General features: G+C 49.1%; 1 protein-coding gene across 1 annotated transcript in view; it reads left to right on the top strand.

Annotated features, from left to right (window-relative positions):
- itga9 (integrin, alpha 9) overlaps positions 1-27,462 on the top strand; it is a 113,979-nt gene that overhangs the window by 32,085 nt on the left and 54,432 nt on the right. Inside the window, exons 9-15 of the mRNA XM_062462892.1 lie at positions 1,254-1,391; positions 2,491-2,596; positions 5,771-5,865; positions 7,299-7,389; positions 11,147-11,192; positions 15,585-15,736; positions 27,083-27,243. Coding sequence (XP_062318876.1) covers positions 1,254-1,391; positions 2,491-2,596; positions 5,771-5,865; positions 7,299-7,389; positions 11,147-11,192; positions 15,585-15,736; positions 27,083-27,243 — 789 coding nt within the window. The remainder of the gene's footprint in view (positions 1-1,253; positions 1,392-2,490; positions 2,597-5,770; positions 5,866-7,298; positions 7,390-11,146; positions 11,193-15,584; positions 15,737-27,082; positions 27,244-27,462) is intronic.

Below are 27,462 nucleotides of genomic sequence, written 5' to 3'. Positions count from 1 at the left end.
CAGGCAGGGAGGTAGTGAAGGTGGAGAGGAAGACAGGCAGGGAGGTAGTGAGGGTGGGCATGAAGACAGGCAGGGAGGTAGTGAGGGTGGGGATGAAGACAGGCAGGGAGGTAGTGAGGGTGGAGAGGAAGACAAGCAGGGAGGTAGTGAGGGTGGAGAGGAAGACAGGCAGGGAGGTAGTGAGGGTGGAGAGAAAGACAGGCAGGGAGGTAGTGAGGGTGGAGAGGAAGACAGGCAGGTAGGTAGTGAGGGTGGAGAGGAAGACAGGCAGGTAGGTAGTGAGGGTGGAGAGGAAGACAGGCAGGGAGGTAGTGAGGGTGGAGAGGAAGACATGCAGGGAGGTAGTGATGGTGGAGAGGAAGACAGGCAGGGAGGTAGTGAGGGTGGAGAGGAAGACAGGCAGGGAAGTAGTGAGTGGAGCAGGAAGACAGGCAGGGAGGTAGTGAGGGTGGAGAGGAAGACAAGCAGGGAGGTAGTGAGTGGAGCAGGAAGACAGGCAGGGAGGTAGTGAGGGTGGAGAGGAAGACAGGCAGGGAGGTAGTGAGGGTGGAGAGGAAGACAGGCAGGGAGGTAGTGAGTGGAGTAGGAAGACAGGCAGGGAGGTAGTGAGTGGAGTAGGAAGACAGGCAGGGAGGTAGTGAGTGGAGCAGGAAGACAGGCAGGGAGGTAGTGAGTGGAGTAGGAAGACAGGCAGGGAGGTAGTGAGGGTAGAGAGGAAGACAGGCAGGGAGGTAGTGAGGGTGGAGAGGAAGACAGGCAGGGAGGTAGTGAGTGGAGCAGGAAGACAGGCAGGGAGGTAGTGAGGGTAGAGAGGAAGACAGGCAGGGAGGTAGTGAGGGTGGAGAGGAAAACAGGCAGGGAGGTAGTGAGGGTAGAGAGGAAGACAGGCAGGGAGGTAGTGAGGGTGGAGAGGAAGACAGGCAGGGAGGTAGTGAGGGTGGAGAGGAAGACAGGCAGGAAGGTAGTGAGTGGAGCAGGAAGACAGGCAGGGAGGTAGTGAGGGTGGAGAGGAAGACAGGCAGGGAGGTAGTGAGTGGAGCAGGAAGACAGGCAGGGAGGTAGTGAGGGTGGAGAGGAAGACAGGCAGGGAGGTAGTGAGTGGAGCAGGAAAGCCAGTGCTACTGCTTTAGAGTAAATCAAAGTAAAAGAGGGGGGTGGCGGCAGGGGTGGGGGTGGCAGAAGGGTTTGTTCATGTGATGAGATGTGATGTGATGAGGTGAGACGCACTTACCTGGTGTTCTGCTTTCGTCCAGATGGGTTCATATTTCGGCTCTGCGCTGTGTGCGGTGGACCTGAATGGTGACGGCCTGTCTGACCTGCTAGTGGGGGCGCCCATGCACACCTCCCAGAGAGACGAGGGCCAGGTCACCCTGTACCTGAGCCGTGCCAATGTGAGGGGGGGGGGAACTGTGTGTGTGTGTATCTCTGTGTGAAGATTGGTTTGTATGTTTATTACCCATAGAGGTTTTTGTATCAGTCGGGTGTAGTTTAGCAAGAGTTGCTGTCTCTTGTTAACAAGGAGAATCTCTGTAGCATTTGTGCATAGCTCTTACAGTGTTATCCACACACACACACCCACATCACTTATCTACAGCTTGTTATATCTGTAACAGTACAGCTTGTTATATCTGTAACACTACAGCTTGTTATATCCGTAATACTACAGCTGTGTTGGGGGATGTGTTAGTGTGTTGGGGATGTGTTCGTGTGTTGGGTTGGGGTATGTGTTAGTGTGTTGAAGGATGTGTTTGTGTGTTGGGGGATGTGTTCGTGTGTCGGGGGATGTGTTTGTGTGTTGGGGGATGTGTTAGTGTGTTGGGTTGGGGTATGTGTTAGTGTGTTGAAGGATGTGTTTGTGTGTTGGGGGATGTGTTCGTGTGTCGGGGGATGTGTTAGTGTGTTGGGGATGTGTTAGTGTGTTGGGGGATGTGTTTGTGTGTTGGGGGATGTGTTAGTGTGTTGGGGGATGTGTTTGTGTGTTGGGGGATGTGTTAGTGTGTTTGGCTTTTGAAAGCCCAAGCTGACCATGGGCTCATTCTCTCTCTCCCACTCTCTTTCCCACTCTCTATCCCACTATCTCTCTCCCACTCTCTCTCTGTCTCTCTCCCACTCTCTCTCCTCCCTCTCTCTATATGTCTCTATCTCTCTCCCTGTCTCTCTCTCTTTCTCTCTCTCCCCTCTCTCTCTCTCTCTTTCTCTCTCTCTCCCTTCCAGTTCAGTTCAGTATGCTTTATTGGCATAACAGTTCGGGTTGAGCAGTATTGCCAAAGCAGTCCATATTGAATGGACATTTTAACATATATATCATAACATTTAACAAGGAGTCTAACAATAATAATATGGCAAAATACCAGTAACAGTAGCCTCCCTCTGTGTCTTTCTCTCTCTCTTTCCCTCCCTCTGTCTCTCTCCCTCTCCCCCTCTCTCTGTCTTTCTCCCTCTCTTTATCTCTGTCTGTCTCTCTTCTCCCTCTCTCCCCCCCGTGTCCAGGGGGTGATGGAGGAGGGGGGTCTACTGAATGGAGACCATGCCTACAACGCCCACTTTGGGGAATGCATCGCTGCGATAGGAGACATTGATGACGACGGATACCAAGGTCAGTCTACATCACCATGGCTACCAAGGTCAGTTCACAGTCTACACACACACACACACAGGAATTTGTGAGGGAGAGAGGCTGTGAGGGAGAGAGACTGGAAGGGAGAGAGGCTGTGGGACTGGAAGACTGGGAGTTAGAGAGGCTGTGAGGGAGAGAGGCTGGAAGGGAGAGAGGCTGTGAGGGAGAGAGGCTGTGAGGGAGAGAGACTGTGAGGGAGAGAGGCTGTGAGGGAGAGAGACTGGAAGGGAGAGAGGCTGTGAGGGAGAGAGGCTGTGAGGGAGAGAGACTGGAAGGGAGAGAGGCTGTGAGGGAGAGAGGCTGTGAGGGAGAGAGACTGGAAGGGAGAGAGGCTGGGGGACTGGAAGACTGGGAATTAGAGAGGCTGTGAGGGAGAGAGGCTGGGGGACTGGAAGACTGGGAGTTAGAGAGGCTGTGAGGGAGAGAGGCTGAGAGGGAGAGAGACTGGAAGGGAGAGAGGCTGTAAGGGAGAGAGACTGGGGGACTGGAAGACTGGGAGTTAGAGAGGCTGTGAGGGAGAGAGGCTGGGGGACTGGAAGACTGGGAGTTAGAGAGGCTGTGAGGGAGAGAGACTGGGGGACTGGAAGACTGGGAGTTAGAAAGGCTGTGAGGGAGAGAGGCTGGGGGACTGGAAGACTGGGAGTTAGAGAGTCTGTGAGGGAGAGAGACTGGGGGACTGGAAGACTGGGAGTTAGAGAGGCTGTGAGGGAGAGAGGCTGGGGGACTGGAAGACTGGGAGTTAGAGAGGCTGTGAGGGAGAGAGACTGGGGGACTGGAAGACTGGGAGTTAGAGAGGCTGTGAGGGAGAGAGGCTGGGGGACTGGAAGACTGGGAGTTAGAGAGGCTGGGGGACTGGAAGACTGGGAGTTAGAGAAGCTGGGAGGGAGAGAGGCTGTGAGGGAGAGAGGCTTGGAGTTAGAGAGGCTGGGAGGGAAAGAGGCTGGGAGGGAAAGAGGCAGGAGAGGCTGAGTAGCTGGGGGACTGGAAGACTGGGAGTTAGAGAGGCTGGGAGGGAGAGAGGCTGGGAGGGAGAGAGGCTGGGAGGGAGAGAGACTGGGAGGGAGAGAGACTGGGAGGGAGAGAGACTGGAAGGGAGAGAGACTGGAAGGGAGAGAGACTGGAAGGGAGAGAGGCTGGGGGACTGGAAGACTGGGAGTTAGAGAGGCTGGGAGGGAGAGAGGCTGGGGGACTGGAAGACTGGGAGTTAGAGAGGCTGTGAGGGAGAGAGGCTGGGGGACTGGAAGACTGGGAGTTAGAAAGGCTGTGAGGGAGAGAGGCTGGGGGACTGGAAGACTGGGAGTTAGAGAGTCTGTGAGGGAGAGAGACTGGGGGACTGGAAGACTGGGAGTTAGAGAGGCTGTGAGGGAGAGAGGCTGGGGGACTGGAAGACTGGGAGTTAGAGAGGCTGTGAGGGAGAGAGACTGGGGGACTGGAAGACTGGGAGTTAGAGAGGCTGTGAGGGAGAGAGGCTGGGGGACTGGAAGACTGGGAGTTAGAGAGGCTGGGGGACTGGAAGACTGGGAGTTAGAGAAGCTGGGAGGGAGAGAGGCTGTGAGGGAGAGAGGCTTGGAGTTAGAGAGGCTGGGAGGGAAAGAGGCTGGGAGGGAAAGAGGCGGGAGAGGCTGAGTAGCTGGGGGACTGGAAGACTGGGAGTTAGAGAGGCTGGGAGGGAGAGAGGCTGGGAGGGAGAGAGGCTGGGAGGGAGAGAGACTGGGAGGGAGAGAGACTGGGAGGGAGAGAGACTGGAAGGGAGAGAGACTGGAAGGGAGAGAGACTGGAAGGGAGAGAGGCTGGGGGACTGGAAGACTGGGAGTTAGAGAGGCTGGGAGGGAGAGAGGCTGGGGGACTGGAAGACTGGGAGTTAGAGAGGCTGGGAGGGAGAGAGGCTGGGAGGGAGAGAGGCTGGGAGGGAGAGAGACTGGGAGGGAGAGAGACTGGGAGGGAGAGAGACTGGAAGGGAGAGAGACTGGAAGGGAGAGAGGCTGGGGGACTGGAAGACTGGGAGTTAGAGAGGCTGGGAGGGAGAGAGGCTGGGGGACCGGAAGACTGGGAGTTAGAGAGGCTGTGATGGAGAGAGGCTGGGAGTTAGAGAGGCTGTGAGGGAGAGAGGTTGGGAGGGAGAGAGGCTGGGCGACTGGAAGACTGGGAGTTAGAGAGGCTGGGAGGGAGAGAGGCTGGGAGGGAGAGAGACTGGGAGGGAGAAAGTCTGGGGGACTGGAAGACCGGGAGATAGAGAGGCTGGGAGGGAGAGCGGTTGTGAGGGAGAGAGGTTGGGAGGGAGAGAGGTTGGGAGGGAGAGAGGCTGGGCGACTGGAAGACTGGGAGTTAGAGAGGCTGGGAGGGAGAGAGGCTGGGAGGGAGAGAGACTGGGAGGGAGAAAGGCTGGGGGACTGGAAGACCGGGAGATAGAGAGGCTGGGAGGGAGAGAGGTTGTGAGGGAGAGAGGCTGGGAGGGAGAGAGGTTGGGAGGGAGAGAGGCTGGGCGACTGGAAGACTGGGAGTTAGAGAGGCTGGGAGGGAGAGAGGCTGGGAGGGAGAGAGGCTGGGAGTTAGAGAGGCTGGGAGGGAGAAAGGCTGGGAGGATGAGATGAAGGTGTCCCTTTCCTGCTTGCTCTGCTGAAAACAGGAGCTCTGGGCAGAGATCAAGTCTTCTCTCCACACTCCCTGTCTCTCCAAACACTCCCTTGTCTCCCCCCAAAAGTTCAAAACTTTAACAACGTTATTGTTCAGCTGAATTGCAGGAGTGCCTGAAATATCCTGCTGGTCAGCATTTGTTCCGTATACTGATGGTGAGGTATGTTAAACTGTTCCTTCTGCCAAGGTATTCACCCCCCCTTGCAGAGATGGGGTAGAGGGACGTTGTTTTAATCCTTCTGCTGTGTTTTATGGCCCAGTTTCCACCCCCTCTGAGCCCCCCAGGTCTAAAAGCTCTGACAAACACTTGAGTGTCTGTTAAGAGACTTAACAAGGTTCCCCTGCTTGCCTGGCCTGGAGCTGACAGCTTTATGGGGTCCAAACATAGACTACAGCTATTAGTAGACTCTTCTCTCTTTCTCCTCACTCTCTCTCTCCTGCTTTCTTCCCCGATCTCACCTTTTCTTTGTCTCTCTCACTCTTCCTTATTTCTATTTTTCTGTTTTCCGCCCGTCCCAGATGTTGCCATAGGAGCACCGAAGGAGGATGACTACGGAGGTGCGGTCTATATTTATCATGGTGACGCCTCGGGAATCATCACTAAATACTCCATGGTAACCACAGCCTTCAACACTAGTTGACACCAGCAGATACCAGTAGTCACCAGTAAACACCAGCAGGTACCAGTTGTCACCAGTAGACACCAGCAGATACCAGTTGTCACCAGTAGACACCAGCAGATACCAGTAGACACCAGCAGATACCAGTAGTCACCAGTAGACACCAGCAGATACCAGTAGTCACAAGTAGACTCCAGTAGATGCCAGTAAAAACCAGAAGATACCAATATATATCAATAGGCACAAGTAGATACCAGTAGAAACCAATAAAGACCAGTAGACACCAGGATAGACCAGTCGACACTGGTATAGACCAGTAGACACCAGTATGGACCTGTGGAGATCAATAGAGATCAGTAGACACTAAGGGTGCAACAATTCAACAAGCCCATAGTTCGGTTCGGTTTTTTGGGTCACGGTTTCGGTTTTGTCTAGCAAATTAGGGGGAAGAAAAAAACATGACCATTTCAGTGTTTTCTCTGTATTTTCTGTGTATTTTCTGTATATCCGGCTAAGTGGGAGGTCCCGAAGCGCAGAGGGGGGGTGGATCCGGCGACTCAAAACGGGGTTGGAGGAAACCGGAAAACCGAAAACAAAAAAATACACTGCCTACATAGCTTCTCTGACAAAAAAAACCTGCTTGTACATCAGGGCAATGTATATTTTAATTTCAGAACATCCACTGCATGGGTGTGAAACGTTAAAAATAAACACGGCAACAATCGTTTTTACAAGCAGCAATTATCCATTGGATTAAATTAACCAAAAAACGCACTGGATGAGACAAACAGTCCATCATGTGACCATGACCATGTAAACAGCACAGGCTACTTGTTGGACTTATTTGAAAAAGTTAAGCACATTTTGTTGTCTTTTTGACATTTTTTCCTCTGAGAGAAACGAGGCTAACAGCTAGCCTACTCAACCAGCACAAGCGCAAGTGTCACTTGAAGTGCCTCCCCCTCTGTCTTAACCTGAAAATTCACCTCAAAACGCATCGAAAATGCAAACACAAGATTTTTGTGAAACTTCAATGGGGGATAAAGACTAACAAGACATATAACAACATTGAACACTACACAAAAATTAAAAAATAATAATAATTTAGGCAAATCATTTTCCATAGTGACAAAAGGTGCCGTATCCAATAAAAAAGTTTCCGGAATAGCCCTGCTTAGATCGCCAGATATAGCGAGAAAGTCGCTAAGCTGGCAACACTGCTCTGCGGGTGTTCGGTTGTGTACCCCTAGTAAACACCAATAAAGACCATTAGATACCGGTATGGACCAGTGGACACCAGTATGGACCTGTGGATAACAATAGAGATCAGTAGACACCAATAAAGACCATTAGATACCGGTATGTGTGTGTGCTCACCCTCCCATGTGTGTTCCCTTTCTCAGCTGTGTGTGTGTGTGTGTCTCCAGAGGCTGTCTGGTCACAGTGTTCAGCCTGGTCTACAGATGTTTGGACAGTCCATCTCTGGCAGCGTGGACATGGATGGCAACGGATACCCAGGTACGGTCCAGAACACACACACACACCCATACACACACATGCTACAGACACCCATGCACACGCATGCTACGCACACACGTGCTCTACGTGTGTGTGTGGGGGGGAGGGCTGGCCTGTGCTCTACATGTGCTTGTGGTGGGGGAGGAGGGGGGGGTGCTCTACGTGTGTGTGTGTGGGGGGGGGTGCTCTACGTGTGTGTGTGGGGGGGTGTGCTCTACGTGTGTGTGTGTGGGGGGGGTGCTCTACGTGTGTGTGTGTGTGGGGGGTGTGCTCTACGTGTGTGTGTGTGGGGGGGGGTGCTCTACGTGTGTGTGTGTTCTACGTGTGTGTGTGCTCTACGTGTGTGTGTGGGGGTGGGGGTGCTCTACGTGTGTGTGTGTGTGGGGGGTGTGCTCTACGTGTGTGTGTGTGTGGGGGGGTGCTCTACGTGTGTGTGTGTGTGGGGGGGTGCTCTACGTGTGTGTGTGTGGGGGGGGTGCTCTACGTGTGTGTGTGTGGGGGGGGTGCTCTACGTGTGTGTGTGTGTGTGGGGGGTGCTCTACGTGTGTGTGTGTGGGGGGGTGTGCTCTACGTGTGTGGGGGGGGTGCTCTACGTGTGTGTGTGTGTGGGGGGGGTGCTCTACGTGTGTGTGTGGGGGGTGCTCTACGTGTGTGTGTGTGGGGGGGTGTGCTCTACGTGTGTGTGTGTGTGTGGGGGGGGGGTGCTCTACGTGTGTGTGTGTGTGTGGGGGGGGGTGCTCTACGTGTGTGTGTGTGTGGGGGGTGTGCTGTACCTGTGTGTGTGTGGGGGGGGGTGCTCTACGTGTGTGTGTGGGGGGGGTGCTCTACGTGTGTGTGTGTGTGGGGGGGGTGCTCTACGTGTGTGTGTGTGTGGGGGGTGTGCTCTACGTGTGTGTGTGTGTGTGGGGGGTGTGCTCTACGTGTGTGTGGGGGGGTGCTCTACGTGTGTGTGGGGGGGTGCTCTACGTGTGTGTGTGGGGGGGGTGCTCTACGTGTGTGTGTGTGTGGGGGGGTGTGCTCTACGTGTGTGTGTGTGTGGGGGGGGTGTGCTCTACGTGTGTGTGTGTGTGGGGGGGTGTGCTCTACGTGTGTGTGTGTGTGGGGGGGGTGCTCTACGTGTGTGTGTGTGTGGGGGGGTGCTCTACGTGTGTGTGTGGGGGGGGGTGCTCTACGTGTGTGTGTGGGGGGGTGTGCTCTACGTGTGTGTGTGTGGGGGGGGGGGGTGTGCTCTACGTGTGTGTGTGTGTGGGGGGTGTGCTCTACGTGTGTGTGTGGGGGGGGTGTGCTCTACGTGTGTGTGTGTGTGGGGGGGTGCTCTACGTGTGTGTGTGTGTGGGGGGGGTGTGCTCTACGTGTGTGTGTGTGGGGGGGGGGTGTGCTCTACGTGTGTGTGTGTGTGTGGGGGGTGTGCTCTACGTGTGTGTGGGGGGGGTGCTCTACGTGTGTGTGTGTGGGGGGGTGCTCTACGTGTGTGTGTGTGGGGGAGGTGCTTTACGTGTGTGTGTGTGGGGGGGGTGTGCTCTACGTGTGTGTGTGTGTGGGGGGGGTGTGCTCTACGTGTGTGTGTGTGTGTGGGGGGTGCTCTACGTGTGTGTGTGTGCTCTACGTGTGTGTGTGGGGGGGGGGTGCTCTACGTGTGTGTGTGTGGGGAGGGTGTGCTCTACGTGTGTGTGTGTGTGGGGGGGGTGTGCTCTACGTGTGTGTGTGTGGGGGGGGGTGTGCTCTACGTGTGTGTGTGTGTCTGGGGAGGGTGTGCTCTACGTGTGTGTGTGTGTGGGGAGGGTGTGCTCTACGTGTGTGTGTGTGGGGGGGGGGGTGCTCTACGTGTGTGTGTGTGGGGAGGGGGTGTGCTCTACGTGTGTGTGTGTGGGGGGTGTGCTCTACGTGTGTGTGTGTGTGGGGGGGGGGTGCTCTACTTGTGTGTGTGTGGGGGGGGGTGCTCTACGTGTGTGTGTGTGTGGGGGGGGTGTGCTCTATGTGTGTGTGTGTGTGTGGGGGGGTGCTCTACGTGTGTGTGTGTGGGGGGGGTGTGCTCTACGTGTGTGTGTGTGTGGGGGGGGGTGCTCTACGTGTGTGTGGGGGGGAAGGGGGGTTGTGCTCTACGTGTGTGTGTGTGGGGGGGGGGTGCTCTACGTGTGTGTGTGTGTGGGGGGGGTGTGCTCTACGTGTGTGTGTGTGGGAGGAAGGGGGGGGGTGCTCTACATGTGTGTGTGGGGGGGGTGCTCTACGTGTGTGTGTGTGGGGGGGGGTGCTCTACGTGTGTGTGTATGGGGGGGGGGTGCTCTACGTGTGTGTGTATGGGGGGGGGTGCTCTACGTGTGTGTGGGGGGGAAGGGGGGTTGTGCTCTACGTGTGTGTGTGTGGGGGGGGGGTGCTCTACGTGTGTGTGTGTGTGGGGGGGGTGTGCTCTACGTGTGTGTGTGTGGGAGGAAGGGGGGGGGTGCTCTACATGTGTGTGTGGGGGGGGTGCTCTACGTGTGTGTGTGTGGGGGGGGGTGCTCTACGTGTGTGTGTATGGGGGGGGGGTGCTCTACGTGTGTGTGTATGGGGGGGGGTGCTCTACATGTGTGTGTGGGGGGGGTGCTCTACGTGTGTGTGTGTGGGGGGGGGTGCTCTACGTGTGTGTGTATGGGGGGGGGGTGCTCTACGTGTGTGTGTATGGGGGGGGGGTGCTCTACGTGTGTGTGTGTGGGGGGGGGTGCTCTACGTGTGTGTGTATGGGGGGGGGGTGCTCTACGTGTGTGTGTATGGGGGGGGGTGCTCTACGTGTGTGTGTATGGGGGGGGGTGCTCTACGTGTGTGTGGAGGGTACGGTCGTTCCCATGATGTCCAGGGATCTTGTTTACAACATTACACTCTGGACATTCCCAACACACCAGCAATTAATAAGGTAAACCTACTTTCAAGAGCTCAAAGACTGAATCTATAAATGACTGACTCAGTTACATCATCTACCTCCACCTGTCAGAAAGCAGCAGGTCCAGCCACTAGTCCTTTGACAGGTGAACTGTGCCATAGTTGGCATCTGTGTTAGTTCTGGTTGTTTTATTTTCATAGTGGTTCTCAGTGTTTCCCCTAGGACTTTTTTTCAGGGGGGGCAGCCTCCCATTCATTTTCAATGGAAGTCATGTGACAGGTCCCGCAAAGCCAGGTGATACACCTGGCAGCGCCAACAGGTAGCCAAGCAAGAGAAGCAAACCCTATTAGAGCATTTGTCGATGAGCAACGTCAGTATGTTGCCAGTCAAAACGAAACTAGCTAGCACAAAACAGCTAGCACCGTATATGCAAGGAAGTAAATACTATTCCCAGCACCACATGGATCCATTCGAGAGGAGCGAATGGGTGAATTCACGCAAATTTAGTCACTGCCAGTGGATATAGTGTACTCATCAACAGGTGATCAGGTGCTGCCAGTGGATATAGTGTACTCATCGACAGGTGATCAGGTGTAAATAACAAGGGCACCGTTGCGCAAACTTTAGTCGCAAATGAATCAAACTTTTGAAGCGACGAGCAAGAAGCAAATTGCCCGTATGTATGAAAACAGCTTTATCTCGGGCACTATTTTTTTAAATACATAGACCAATTATATATATTTTGTCACACTTTTATGGGGGCGGGAGGTCGGGCTGCTCCTCAAAAACAAGGGTTAGGGTTATGGTTAGGGTTAGGGTTGGGGTTGGGGAATCACTGGGTTCTCCTGAGAGAAGGTCTGAATCCACGTCTCCTCCACTCATCGTATTTCTCTCCTCCAGATCTCACCATTGGTGCGTTCATGGCTGACAGCGTGGTCCTGCTGAGGTGAGTGACCCGATGATGGAGGACCCAGGTGCTGGCCTAGTTCTGAGAGAACCACAGCCGAACCAGTACCACAGCAGAACACTAGAAGAACCACAGTAGAATCACAGTCCAACCATAGTAGAACCACAGCAGAACCACAGCAGAAGAATACATCTTTAAGTGTTCGCTCCCATGTCCTGGTCAGGGACAGGGGCAGGAGAGAGATCTATTCTGCAGGTTTATACATGTATATTGGGGTTATTAGCGGAGGAACCCATGTATTGCTACCAGGAACAACAATAGAACCACTGCAGAAGCAGAGCAGAACCAGTACCATGACAGAACCACAGCAAAACCAGAACTATGACAGAACCACAACAGAACCAGTACTATGACAGAACCAGAGCAGAACCACAGCCGAACAAAAGCAGTACCACAGTAGAACATATCTGAATCAGAAGCACTGTAGGACTATAGTAAAGCCACAGCAGAACCACAATTCAACCATTGTAGAACCACAGTAGCAGGGGCGTTGTTAGACGTAAAACTCTACTGGGGCACAGGCCCCTATTCATATCCCTTTTTTTTTTTACTTTCAAGCTTTCTGTGCACAATGCACTACTAGGCTATATAAAAGCCCCTTGCTTAACCCACTTTACACAGTTCAGGGACACAAGATGATATCAGCTTTCAGGGGCATCAATAGTTAATGTGAGCGTGCACATTTTTTTCGCATTCATTTGAGCATAAATACGTTTTTTTTGAGCTTCAGGTAATATTGTTTTTATGTTTTAGTCAAAATAAGATGATAATTTAGAAACTTTATTTTAGTTTTATGTTTTCTTAGCCTACCTCAATTCTGACTTGTGTGCCGAGTCCGACACCTGGACTTCTGTGTGCATGCTGCAGTGGCTATTTGGCACACAGAAGAGCGCGCTGACATGGAATTCTGCGTGCATCGGTTTGTTTTCGGTTAAACTGCTGTGATTTTACAAGCATTGATTGGGATACTGCGTTTATTTTTTCCGGGATTATCAATCTATTATTAATGCATTGACTAATAAAGTAAATTGTTAAAACTCAAACTTTAGATTTATACTGGGGCACAGCAGATTTATACTGGATCACTTGCCCCAGTAAAAAGGGTCTAACGACACCTCTGCACAGTAGAACCAGAACCACAGTAGATCCATAATAGAACCACAGTAGATCCATAATACAACTACAGTAGAATGAAGATGGGTGGTTTCGACATTGTTGATTCTGTTATACAGTAGGGCTGCAACAAATTATTATTTTGATAGTTGACTAATTTAACGATTATTAGAACGATTTATCGACTAATCGTTGAGAGACATTCACCCATATCGTTCTGCATTTAATTAACAAGTAACTGCCTGACTGATGCAGCATTCTTCCTAATACCTCCTTTTGTATGTCATATGAATATGCAACAGAACAAGGGTGAGTGATAAGACATTTTATTTGTGTATAAACTATACAATGTTTTATCACGTCTCTCATAATCCAAACTGTCCCGACTCCTATGATAGATCACTTTTCCATGCCAAGGGTCCCCAAACTTTTTTCTGCGAGGGCCAGTTAATTTTTCCTTTCTTTAATGTGGGGCCGAGTCTGTCGGTAACAGAAAATTACATGGGCCGGAGTGACTACCAGTATTATTGTGGAGATTTTATTGTGATTTTAAATGTATTTATTATGCTAGATTAGTTTATTATTTTGTTATGCACCATACATCCATACAAATCAAGTGATATATAGCCGATTAAAAGAGCATTATTACTATTGTAATGACCTTTTTTCATATCCATCGCTATTGAAATCAAAACATTTACTTACATATGCATATTAATCAGTGTGAACTTTGTTTTGTTTTTTTATACAAAAAAAAGAAGAAAAGAACAAGTCTGGTATTGTTCAGTATTCGGCCCATGGGACGTAGTTTGGGGACCCCTAATCTATGCAAACCAAACTACCACTTTACTGCAATAATGTTTTTTATATATATTTTTTTCTTATTTTCATTCACAAATATAAATATTTAACACATATATATATAACACAACATATTTAAGGTGCTTTCCTACTCAGAAGTCGGAATTTCAGAGTGTCATTAAAATGGTTGTGCACTACTGTCTAACCGCTGTCTGCTGACAAGTTGCCACGGTGTTAGTTGCACGGTGTTAGTAAGCCTATGTGTGAAATATGAGAGGACACATAACTAGCCCTTTTTTATCAAGTGGTGTCGTTAATAATGGCTATCCTGTGTCCTCTTGTGCCGGGATGTTTCCGCTTTAAATGCTTCAACATGCCCGTTGTGCTCCCATGAAAGGCATGTTCCGCCCTGCAGCACAGCAAAGGTCTGCTAGTTTGGCTTTGTTTGCACTCTGACATTCTCGTAAGCATTGTGTTGTCTGGTCTTCTATTGGATTGCATACAGGAGTGTTACAGTCTAGCGCTACTGCGCCGCGCTGATCAAATCGCTTTCTTGCAGGCCCTTAAAATAGGTCATATGAGATCAAACGACTTGTCAACAACAGAAATATTTGTTGACAATTTTCTATTGTTGAAGTTGTTGATAATGTCGACAAATCGTTTCAGCCCTATTATACAGTATTCTACAGTATAGAGGAGTATGGTGTGGCATATTGCGATATAGTGTAGTATACTGCTGCATTGTGGGATACAGTGCTGCACAGTGTAGTATAGTGTAGGAGAGAGGAGTATAGTGTACGAGAGTGTAGTATAGTGTAGGAGAGTGTAGTATAGTGTACGAGAGTGTAGTATAGTGTAGGAGAGAGGAGTATAGTGTAGGAGAGAGGAGTATAGTGTACGAGAGTGTAGTATAGTGTACGAGAGTGTAGTATAGTGTAGGAGAGAGGAGTATAGTGTAGGAGAGAGGAGTATAGTGTAGGAGAGAGGAGTATAGTGTACGAGAGTGTAGTATAGTGTACGAGAGTGTAGTATAGTGTACGAGAGAGGAGTATAGTGTACGACGGTGTAGTATAGTGTACGAGTATGGAGTTAGATTAGTTTCATAATTCACAAACAAACGTAACACGATTCACAAATGTATTTCATGATTCACAAATAAATGTAACACGATTCACAAATGTATTTCGTGATTCCAAATGTAACGCGATTCACAAATAAATGACCCCATTACATTTGTTTGCAACCTGACGAACACGAGTTACAAATCGGAGAACACGAGTTACAAATCGGAGAACACGAGTTACAAATCGGAGAACACGAGTTACAAATCGGAGAACACAAGTTACAAATCCCTGCATTTGTGTGTGTGGATTTTTGGAATTTTCCTGACGCACTTAGATTCACAAATTCCCTGCAGCCTATCAGATGTCTCTTCCAATTTTAGCCAATCACAGCTAGCTTGCTAAACGTTAGCCTAGGAAACACTTAAAATTACTAAACATGGATCCTGCCATTCTCAAGAATATTCAATCACGTATGATAATCGGTTTAATAAGATTAACAAGTAATATTTCACCTACATGCTACCAGACGACATTGCTCTTGATCTGAAGGAGACATTTTGTCCGTTATTATGGCAGGTTGTTGAAGTCCACATAGACACGTTAATGTGATTGGCTAAAATTTGAAGAGACGATCTGATAGGCTGCAGAGAATAACTATTTGAAAAAAATGCATTTGTGAATCTAAGCACGTCAGGAAAGTTCCCAAAATCCACACACACAAACGCAAGGATTTGTAACTCGTGTTTTCCGATTTGTAACTCGTGTTCTCCGATTTGTAACTTGTGTTCTCCGATTTGTAACCCGCGTTCGTCAGGTTGCAAACAAATGTAATGGGGTCATTTATTTGTGAATCGCGTTACATTTGTGAATCACGAAATACATTTGTGAATCCCGTTAGGAACTTTCCTTTTTTAATCTTATTAAACCGATTATCATTTATTTGTGAATCATGAAATACATTTGTGAATCGTGTTACGTTTGTTTGTTTGAATTATGAAACTAATCTAACTCCATATACGAGAGTGTAGTATAGTGTACGAGAGTGTAGTATAGTGTAGGAGAGTGTAGTATAGTGTAGGAGAGAGGAGTATAGTGTACGAGAGAGGAGTATAGTGTACGAGAGTGTAGTATAGTGTACGAGAGTGTAGTATAGTGTAGGAGAGAGGAGTATAGTGTACGAGAGAGGAGTATAGTGTACGAGAGTGTAGTATAGTGTACGAGAGTGTAGTATAGTTTAGGAGAGAGAATATAGTGTAGGAGAGTGTAGTATAGTGTACGAGAGTGTAATATAGTGTACGAGAGTGTAGTATAGTGTAGCATTGATATCAGTAATAAGAAAACTAACCTCCTACACCCCCCTGTCCTGCCCTGACTATGGTTGGCATGGTAACAGGTCTCGTCCGGTGATCGCGGTGGATGTGTCCATCTTCCTCCCCGCTTCCATCAACATCACTGCCCCGCAGTGCCACGAGGGAACGCACCTCAACTGCTTCAATGCCACTGTGTGTCTGCGCTTCAGGGGCAAGCAGCTGCCAGGACTCATAGGTAGGAACGGACGCAGCACTGACACACACACAGAGGTAGTCCTGTAACAGCACCACTGAAACACACACACACACAGGCTTACACAGCACTGACACACACACAGAGGTAGTCCTGTAACAGCACCACTGAAACACACACAAACACACAGGCTTACACAGCACTGACACACACACACAGAGGTAGTCCTGTAACAGCACCACTGAAACACACACACACAGGCTTACACAGCACGGACACACACACAGAGGTAGTCCTGTAACAGCACTACTGAAACACACACACACACACAGGCTTACACAGCACTGACACACACACAGAGGTAGTCCTGTAACAGCACTACTGAAACACACACACACACACAGGCTTACACAGCACTGACACACACACAGAGGTAGTCCTGCAACAGCACTACTGAAACACACACACACAGGCTTACACAGCACTGACACACACACAGAGGTAGTCCTGCAACAGCACTACTGAAACACACACACACACAGGCTTACACAGCACTGACACACACACAGAGGTAGTCCTGTAACAGCAATACTGAAACACACACACACACAGGCTTACACAGCACTGACACACACACAGAGGTAGTCCTGTAACAGCACTACTGAAACACACACACACACACACAGGCTTACACAGCACTGACACACACACAGAGGTAGTCCTGTAACAGCAATACTGAAACACACACACACACAGGCTTACACAGCACTGACACACACACAGAGGTAGTCCTGCAACAGCACTACTGAAACACACACACAGGCTTACACAGCACTGACACACACAGAGGTAGTCCTGTAACAGCACCACTGAAACACACACACACACAGGCTTACACAGCACTGACACACACACAGAGGTAGTCCTGCAACAGCACCACTGAAACACACACACACACACAGGCTTACACAGCACTGACACACACACAGAGGTAGTCCTGTAACAGCACTATTGAAACACACACACAGGCTTACACAGCACTGACACTCCCAGACAGAGGTAGAACAGGTACACACTAGTGGGTAGGAGACTGGGTTATGAGGTAAGCCATGTCCGCACCAGATATAGCCTGCTGTAGACTACTGTAGACTGCTACAGACTGGTCTAGACTATTATAGACGGCTAGCGACAGACTGGTGTAGACTACTATAGATGGCTGGCGACAGACTGGTGTAGACTGATATAGGCTGTTATAAACTGGTACAGGCTGTTATAGATTGTTGTAGACTTGAGGTGAATGATGGAGACTGGTGTACACTACTGTGGACTGCTTTAGACTAGTTTGAACAGCTCTAGACTGCTAAAGACTGGTATATACTGATATAGACTGACAGATGTAGACTTGTAGTAACTGGTGAAGAATGATGTACACCAGTCTAGACTGCTATAGACTGGTGTGAATTGCTCTAGACTACTATAGACTGGATTAGACTGCTCTAGACTAATATAGTCTGCTACATTCATTCATTTATAAAAATAATTCCCCAAAGGGCAATTCAGACCTCTCTACACTGGTGCAGGCTGGTTTATATTGTTCTAAACTGGTATAGACCTGTATAGACTGGTGTAGACTGGTGTACACCGCTCTAGACTGCAATAAACTGGTCAAGACCTGTATGTAAGGCAGGGGTGGGGAACCTTTTTTCTGCCAAGGGCCATTTGGATATTTATAAAATAATTTGGGGGCCGTACAGAATCATCAACTTAAAAATGTGCCTGCTGTATTTGGTCAAACATTTCATTAACTCGCCCCTAATGTGATGGCTGAAACTGCTTCTCTTTGGTGAGGTTTGTGATGTTAGCTGGCACGGATGCAGTCTGCTTTGACTAGGGGTGCATCAAACATTTCTTGGGGGGTATCAATTATTTTTTATATTGCTACCATTTTTGAGACTGCTTATCGATCTGAGTGTTAATCAGGCGCGGGGCTTAGCCCAAACCAACAACATATTATGGGTTTGATTTGCTAGAAAGGAATTCCACACTAAATGGGAAATTTTTGGGTACATTCGTACGCAACGCTGCGCGCCTCCACGGTCCTCTTCCACATATTAAAATAGTGCTGCTGCCAATGAATAATGCACCTAATAACATGGTTCCTGCAGTGCCATGGCGGGCCGGACAAAATGATTTCGCGGGCCGTAACTGTACGTTCACACTGCAGCGTTTTTTAACGCTCTGCACCGCTCGCCTTCCCACAGTGCCCCACGCTCGGGGGCGTGTTAGACAAGTTAATACAGAGTTGTAGTTCTCTAAGGTCACTGTTGTAGTCATGGCCAAGCGTGCAGATTTGGGTTCAAGTACTCACAATATCGATCAAAATACCACTTTTACACAACATTTATGTAAAAATACAGAATTTTTACTAGTGCGAGATTACAGTAGAATACATGTTACGCCACCAGTCACTCAACCAGTCGTTTGTAGGCTGGGCTAGCGAGCTAGCAGTGGCACAGAACAGTCACGTAATGTGACGAGACTGAATTTAAAAGTAGGCTATAAAAACACACTAGGAACACTGACAACATCGGCAACCATGTACCATGCATTATTAGTTTAATGTAATCTTTAAATTCAGGCTCATCACATTAGTAACTTTGTTCTGAACAGAACTGGGTGTGCAGACACATACGAAAAGTTTCTCCTCCATCTTGAAATTGTGAAACCTAGAAATGTTTATCATGACCAACGGTTGATACGTTACAAGAAACAAGAAACCAATCCGATTGGCCAACGCTAGCGTTTTCACGCTCCTCATTTACATAAAGTTGAGAAAATCCAACTTGCAACGCTCCGCTCCGCTCGCCTTCCCACAATGCCCTACGCGAGCGTCAACGCCTGGTTTCATTGAAAATTAATTGGAAGCCGACGCGCCGCCCGCTCCGCTGCAGTGTGAACGCAGCGTAAGGGATAATGCCCGACGAGGTGTCCAATATCACCTGATAATGGACGATGCGGAGGCGTGAACCGTCCGACGCGCAGCGGAGGCCATTATCAGGTGATATTGGACACCTCGAAGGGCATTATCCCGCTTATACCATGGTCACTTGCCAACGATTTTTTTTTACAAACATTAATTTATGTTTTCAAGCGTTTTGTAAAAGAAAATGTAAGTTTTTTTTACGTTAGCCAACTCTGATATTTTATAGTCCGCTCAGCTCATAGAACCAACACCGGCTTTCCCTTGGCTGAGCTATTAGCCCGAAAGCTAACGTTATGCTAGCAAGATTCAGAGGCAATAACATTGTGTACGGTTGACAAACAGTAAATATAATTTTACAGTATGTTTGACAATAAGATTTGCTAGCTAACCAGCCATGTCACTGTCCCAAAATCAATATCAAGATTTTCACGAACAAAGTATCGGCCATACTAGTACTAGGCTACAGTACTGCCGCAGCCTGTGGAGCGAGTTGAATATCAAATGGATGTGAGATGACTGCATCAAAGTTGACATTTTCTCCAAACAGTAATTATAATTTGACAGTATGTTTAACAACATGACTAGCCAGCTATCGAGCCATGTCATTGTCCCCAAATAAAATCAAGATTTTTAAGAAGAAAATAATCGTCCATGTGTAGAGTTGCTGCTACTGTCGTGTTGGCCGCAGCCTGTCTGCAATAAATTGACTAGCAAGGTGAATAGCGAATGGGATGTGAGATGAGCGGTTACGTGACACTGACACACTGCATTCAGAAAAGTAACATTATCAAATACGTTAAAATAAATATTGAAGTCACTCATTGTTGTAAATCCAAGTTAGCTTGTTAAAGTCTTTCAAAATTGTAAATGGAGGCTTTGACTCCGTCCCTGTTGTTATGGTTACTTATTTCAGACACTTTGTACAGGCTCATGATACTATGTAGCCAGCGGAATAATTTAGAACGGTGAAAATACAGTTTTGCTGCAATTACGTAGTAGGTGTCCGTTATCACCCGATAATGGACACCCCTGCAGCCAATCAGAATCGAGTATTCACCCAGGCCATGGTATAATTAAAGATCCTGTAAAGTGGAATTAAAAACGAGTTTCAAGTTCACCACACCACAGAATATGTGTGTTATTAACTACCCATCCAAATTCGAATGAAAAAAAACACTGACAAGTATGTTAAATTAGACTTTGAAATCGTAAGAAAATCAGCAGTCTTCTCTGTTCGAGACTGGGGGGGCGTGTCGCCTGAAGGAGCTGAAGCTTGGCCCCCTTGCTGGAAGGCGCCGTCTCTCTCAAGTAAGCTACCTACGACCCAGATAATGGACGCTACGTCAAGCCGAACAAAACAGTATAGAATTATACCTCCATTTCCAGATACCTCTGGAAAAGTTATCTAGTATAATTATAACAAGCACACAGAACTGAGTGATGAACTGCTGGCGGCGGTGGATGGTCCAGGTGCGACCGGAGGATGAACGGCCGGGGGGGCGATGCTCGGTACGGCTCCGCGCTGCAAGAGAAGCCGTGTGTTGGTGAACCCCGTCTGTCTCTGGTCCATGTTAAAACTGTCCGCCGTGAAATGGTCAGTGGCGCAGAGGCGGCTGTTGGAGTTTATTAGAAGCTTTCCATGAGCGTGGCTCTTCACAAAATCTATCCACCTATTTTTCCTTTCATTATCAACAGGGAACTTAACCTTTTAAGGAGTGAGTTCTAAATATTACCGACGCTTCCACCAGAGTGAGTTATTTTTCCAAACGAAAGCTAGCTAGTTTTAGTTAGCTCCCGTTACTTAGCAACCTAGCATAATACTCGTAGCAATGCTACTACCTGCTAGTGTTACTTGTTAGCCTCCTAATTGTACATTTTGAAGCCATACTATAGCGTTTGTCATATAGTTTTTGTCTATCGGAAAATAGTCGGTTGGAATGTTCAGAATCACACATGTGACGGTACTCTGTGGGGCCCGCTTTCGAACGATCGCATATGTGTGACGCTACTCCTTAACGGGTTAAATGGCGTTGCAGCGCAGCTGGAGTTCTTGCATCCAGGGAAGATGCAGTTGCGGGTGGTGGGAGACATCCTGAAGCTAGCTAGCTAGCTGATGTAAGCTACAATAACAGTACAGCAGGAGGAGCCATTCAGTGATCTGACGTAGATGGGGCGAAATGACGTTGATAGGGCATTTTTTGGCTCCGCCCATTAAAACCTGATCTGAAAACGGAAGAGAAACTGTTCTTCGGTCTAACTCCACATTTCAGTGCGACAAAGTTTTAGCGCTTTGCACATGCTTTCAGGAACTCATTTCACACGTATATAATGTACTTAGAAGCAAAACATGGAATTTACTTTACAGGATCTTTAAGCAATAAGGTACGAGAGGCAGTACATTATCGTCAATAAAGTACGTGTTCCAGGGTGTTGTTAGGCCCGACGCGCATGTACTGCCTCTCATACCTTATTGCTTTTATAATACGGTTACCAGCGAAATTATAAATAGTAAATAAATAGTAAGCTGTCTTTCAGCACAAAATAGTTATAGCCAACAAACGTTGTGTATCCATTTCAGTAGCCGAGAGAAAATAGTCCCGTACGTGTGGCTGTTGCTATGCAACAGACAAACAGCATTGTGAACTTCACGTTTGTTAGCCTAGCTAGATCTCGCACCATCTCATTCATTCTCAATGCTCATTTTATAAAAGTTGCCTTTAAAATAACAACAATGACAATGGGACACTTTCAATAAAATAATATTTAATTTAAACATTAGGCCTAAACATTCTAAATCATTCAAATGTAGGCACTGGGTATAGGCTATACTAGTCTGGTATAGGGAGTCAGGTGGCTGAGCGGTTAGGGAAGCGGGCTTGTAATCAGAAGGTTGCCAGTTCAATTCCCGGCCGTGCCAGATGACGTTGTGTCCTTGGGCAAGGCACTTCACCCTACTTGCCTCGGGGAGAATGTCCCTGTACTTACTGTAAGTCGCTCTGGATAAGAGCGTCTGCTAAATGACTAAATGTAAATACTATAGTTGGTTTTCCCCACCTCTTCACACCAGTTGGTGAAGCAGTTAATTGCCCACTTAGTTTGGCAAACAGTGTTTCTTTCGTTGCGCAACATTTCAAAGACCTCAATTTCTTTTTTGTCTATAAGAGCATGACGCCCACCTGAATCATCCTCTTCGGCTAACCATTGATCAAAAGTCATCCCCCCCAAAAGATCGAAGTTAACATGAAACATGTTGTTGATGTGATTACTGTCAAGCTTAAAATGACAACTAATAACGGTCGCGTTATTTTGATAACGCACCAAAATGGAACGCTCCTCAGCTTAATTGTAAACAGGTGTTCAGTTACTTTTTGAGTGCGCACTAATATGGAACGCTTACCTTTTAAGGTAAATGTAAAAAGGCGCACAGTACTTTATCGCTCAATAATGCACACCCCAGAACTCCCTCTCAACCAATCAGAATGCTTGATTTCATCTACCCGTATTATAAAGACGGATATTGACTGCTGTTGACTTGTGTAGACTAGGGTGTACACAGCTGTTGACTGCTATAGACTGGTGTTAACCTCTCTTGACTGCTATAGACTTGTGTAAAGCTCTCTAGACTGCTATAGACTGGTGTAGACTATTCTAAACTATTATTGACTGGTGTAGACTGGTCTAGACACAGTGTTCCCCTACCATTATATTAGGGGGGCACCCCGCCCCCCCAACGGCACCCCCCTGGAAGGTCAAGTAAAAAAAAAAGATTTTTTAATTTTTTTTTTTATATAGCGCCCGATCACAAAATAAATTATCTAAAAGCTGTAAACCTAGGGGAAACACTAAGATATGTATATACATTCTACAGACATCTATAGACTGTTACATACTGGTGTAGATTAGATTAGACTGGTGTAGATTAAATTAGACTGGTGTAGATTAGACTGGTGTAGATTAGACTGGTGTAGATTAGACTGGTGTATATTAGACTGGTGTAGATTAGACTGGTGTAGATTAGACTGGTGTAGATTAGATTAGACTGGTGTAGATTAGATTAGACTGGTGTAGATTATAACTTTATTCATCCCCAAAGAGAAAGTCAGATGTCACAGCAGCCCCAGTAATACAATAAAAAGCATAAATGGAAAACCATAAATACATATAGCTGCTAGTAGCAATATTGGATTCAAATTAATCCAATATTGGGGATATAAATATATATTTGACCTGGGATCAAACCTTCAACCCTTTGGATACAAGTCCACATCACTGCCAACTGAGCTATGGACACTGCTGCTTAGACTGAAGTTCTGTTTTTGAAAAAATAAATAAATAGTTTTTCCTGACAACTAGCAATGTTAGCATTATTAGCAAGGGCCACATTAGGCCCATATTCGCACCGCTCTAATTCTGTCATCATTTAACAGGGTTAGGGTTCATTTTGCACAGTACTTCAGAGTGATGTCATCCTGAAGCCGGTTAGGTTAGAAAAATCTGAGTCTTCAGACAGTTTGGGCTTATAGGGTGGAAATGCCATTACATTGAAAATTGGGGCCTGGCTTGTAGTACCACCTATTGGTAAATGTAAATATGTGTGGTACTGTAGATAATCATGGACTGTAGTTTCAATGTGCAAAATTGTAAATGTAATTTTTACAAAGGAGATCTACAGTTATTGGGCTATTAAAATCTACATGAAAAATAATAAGAATACTAACAAAAACAATAGGTTTCCTCCTGACAGAGTAATTCTAATTAAAGTAATATAATTATACACAGTGATCATACAAGTATATACTGCAAAAATACACAGCAATAATACAAGGATTCACATTAAATTCATAGTATAACCAAGAACAGTATTTTAGAAGCATGATGTATCTCCTTCATTACACTGGCTCAAGGATGCACCCAGTACTCAAACTTAACGGACTGTCAGGAAGGACCAGAAAACCTTGCATTTTGTTGAGCACCGTGGCAGAAGAAGTCCTTGAATGAAAGTGTTCTTATGCTCAGCCAGAATCTAGTCTAGTGGGTGTGCAGGGTTGTCCATAATGGTCCCCATTCTCCTCTCTGCCACCTCTTTGACAGAGTCAGTGCTGGCCCCGAAAACAGAGCCTGCACTCTTAATCTATTTGTCCTTAACAATTTGTAGAATTGTCAAGACTTGGTGTAGACAGCTATAAACTGGTGTAGACTGATATTGACTGGTGTAGACTTGTATGCAAGGGTGTAGACTGATTGACTGGTCTAGATTGGTAAATACTGCTGTAGATTGATATTGACTGGTTTAGATTGGTTTAGACTGGTGTAGACACGTGTAGACAGCTATAGACTGGTGTAGACAGCTATAGACTGGTGTAGACAGCTTTAGACTGGTGTTGACTGGTGTTGACTGGTGTAGACGGTCTGGACTCCTGTAGACTGGTGTAGACAGCTATAGACTGGTGTTGACTGGTCTTGACTGGTGTAAACTGTTCTGGACTCCTGGAGCCGAGTGCACCAGCTGGGCGTAAAAAAGTTGGTCTTAACTCCTACGTCGGTCTTATCTACGTCCGACTTTGTGATTTGAATTTACACCAAGTGCACCAAGCTTGACAGACAACGGTCGTAGCTACGCCTGGTTTTAAGATGCGCGTCCTTGTGAAAATGCGAAAGCGTTGATCGTTGCCAAGCAACACATTTAAGAGCCTATCCAAAGCGAACTCTATAGCTAGCCTATCTCCCTTCAAAACAAGCCATGGATTAAACAAAACAAAAGGAAAATATATTTTTGTGATAGAGAAATTAGAAAACTTCTAGTTGTTTACTCAGAATAGAAGCATGCTCACGGGGAAATTTTATAATATCAACACAAACAAACAGAAACAATCAGCTTGGAAATCGATCACCAATAAAATTAACAGTGGATTTGTGCGATGACGGACAAATCTTTCTCGCCTTAATGCCCTTTCCATATGTTGCCTATAAACAAGATGCGCTACATGTCCATGTAGCCTATATTAGTCAGATTTTCCAACTTACGCCTGCTCTCCACTAGGCGTAAAATGTACACCCAGGTGCAGCACATAAAGGGCTTCAGTCTAACTGGTGCACTAGTCGTAACTTTAAGTTAGTCGTAACTTTCAGTTCTACGTCGGACGTAGCGTTACACCCTGGCGTACGCCCAGCTGGTGCACTCGGCTACTTTAGACTGGTCTAAACTGGTGTTGTCTGGTCTAGAATGGTTTTGAATGCTTTGAGGGAACCCGGGTTTGGTCACGCTCAGCCATAAGGCGTGGGCAGGTCGTAGCCAATAGCAACAGGCATTGTTCATCCAGTTAGTACGAGCAGTGTGCAGCCAGATAGTGGGTGTGGTGTTGTGTGTGGGAGAAGTTCTGGCCTGGACTGGTCTGGAGTGTGTAGGTGTGGTCTAGGATGCCCCAGGGGAGCTGTGTGTGTGTGTGTCTGTGTATGTGGCTCATGGAAAGTGCAACACCTAAGGTGGGGACAGGCTGATGTCATGGCAACCACTCTGTACTTCTGTGTATATGTGTGAGGTGGGGAGGGTGTATGTGAGATGGGGAAGTGTGTGTGAGTGTGTGCACGTGTGTGAGGGTGTCTGTCCAACCCACCCAGTGTAATACCCTGTGAGGTCATCACTTAAAATGAGACTGGTTCTTTGTGTGGATTTTAAACATGGCCTCCTTCTCTTCCCCCTTTCCTAATCTTCCCCCTCCTCTCCTCATCCACCCTCCTCTCATCCTTACCCTCCTCCCCTCTGCTCCCCCTCCTACTTCCACCCTCCTTCCCTCTGCTCCCCTTCCTCCTTCCACTCTCCTTCCCTCTGTTCCCTCTCCACCTTCCCCCCTCCTCCCCTCTGCTCCCTCTCCTCCTTCCCCCCTCCTTCCCTCTGCTCCCCCTCCTCCTTCCCTCTGCTCCCCCTCCACCTTCCCCCTTCCTCCCCTCTGCTCCCCTTCCTCCTTCCCCCCTCCTCCCCTCTGCTCCCCCTCCTCCTTCCCCCCTCCTCCCCTCTGCTCCCTCTCCTCCTTCCCCCCTCCTCCCCTCTGCTCCCCCTCCTCCTTCCCCCCTTCTCCCCTCTGCTCCCCCTCCACCTTCCCCCCTCCTTCCCTCTGCTCCCCCTCCTCCTCCCCCCCTTCTCCTCTCTGCTCCCTCTCCACCTTCCCCCCTCCTTCCCTCTGCTCCATCTCCACCTTCCCCCCTCTGCTCCCTCTCCTCCTTCCCCCCTCCTCCCCTCTGCTCCATCTCCACCTTCCCCCCTCCTCCCCTCTGCTCCCCTTCCTCCTTCCCCCTCCTCCCCTCTGCTCCCCCTCCTCCTTCCCCCCTCCTCCCCTCTGCTCCCTCTCCTTCTTCCCCCCTCCTCCCCTCTGCTCCCCCTCCACCTTCCCCCCTCCTTCCCTCTGCTCCATCTCCACCTTCCTCCCCTCTGCTCCCCCTCCTCCTTCCCCTCTGCTCCCCCTCCACCTTCCCCCCTCCTTCCCTCTGCTCCCTCTCCACCTTCCCCCCTCCTCCCCTCTGCTCCCTCTCCACCTTCCCCCCTCCTCCCCTCTGCTCCCTCTCCACCTTCCCCCCTCCTTCCCTCTGCTCCCCCTCCACCTTCCCCCCTCCTTCCCTCTGCTCCCTCTCCACCTTCCCCCCTCCTCCCCTCTGCTCCCTCTCCACCTTCCCCCCTCCTCCCCTCTGCTCCCTCTCCACCTTCCCCCCTCCTTCCCTCTGCTCCCTCTCCACCTTCCCCCCTCCTCCCCTCTGCTCCCTCTCCACCTTCCCCCCTCCTCCCCTCTGCTCCCTCTCCTCCTTCCCCCCTCCTCCCGTCTGCTCCCCCTCCTCCTCCCCTCTGCTCCATCTCCACCTTCCCCCCTCTGCTCCCTCTCCTCCTTCCCCCCTCCTCCCCTCTGCTCCCCCTCCTCCTTCCCCCCTCCTTCCCTCTGCTCCATCTCCACCTTCCCCCCTCCTCCCCTCTGCTCCCCTTCCTCCTTCCCCCTCCTCCCCTCTGCACCCCCTCCTCCTTCCCCCCTCCTTCCCTCTGCTCCATCTCCACCTTCCCCCCTCTGCTCCCTCTCCTTCTTCCCCCCTCCTCCCCTCTGCTCCCTCTCCTCCTTCCCCCTCCTCCCCTCTGCTCCCCCTCCTCCTTTCCCCCTCCTTCCCTCTGCTCCATCTCCACCTTCCCCCCTCTGCTCCCTCTCCTTCTTCCCCCCTCCTCCCCTCTGCTCCCCCTCCTCCTTCCCCCCTCCTTCCCTCTGCTCCATCTCCACCTTCCCCCCTCTGCTCCCTCTCCTCCTTCCCCCTCCTCCCCTCTGCTCCCTCTCCTCCTTCCCCCCTCCTCCCCTCTGCTCCCCCTCCTCCTCCCCCCCCCCCTTTCCTCTGCTCCCTCTCCTCCTTCCCCCTCCTCTCCTCTCCTACTGCAGAGCTGCAGTACACCCTGACAGCAGATGCAGCGAGGCGCCAGAGGAGCCAGGCCTCCAGAGTGTACTTCTCCCAGGCTGGGTCCCAGATCAGCTCCTTGAGCCGGCTGCAGCATCTGAGCATCGACACACAGGATTGCCAGCAGTACACCGCCTACGTCAAGGTAAGAGACTCACCTGAGCTGAACACCTACCTGAGCCCCACACCTACCTGAGCCGTACACCTACCTGAGCCGTACACCTACCTGAGCCGTACACCTACCTGAGCCCCACACCTACCTGAGCCCCACACCTACCTGAGCCCCACACCTACCTGAGCCGTACACCTACCTGAGCCCCACACCTACCTGAGCCCTACACCTACCTGAGCCCTACACCTACCT

Source organism: Osmerus eperlanus, chromosome 6 (assembly GCF_963692335.1).
Source record: "Osmerus eperlanus chromosome 6, fOsmEpe2.1, whole genome shotgun sequence".
NCBI lineage: Eukaryota > Metazoa > Chordata > Actinopteri > Osmeriformes > Osmeridae > Osmerus > Osmerus eperlanus.
Note: the sequence above shows the minus strand (reverse complement) of the source record. Positions and strands in the feature narration are given on the sequence as shown.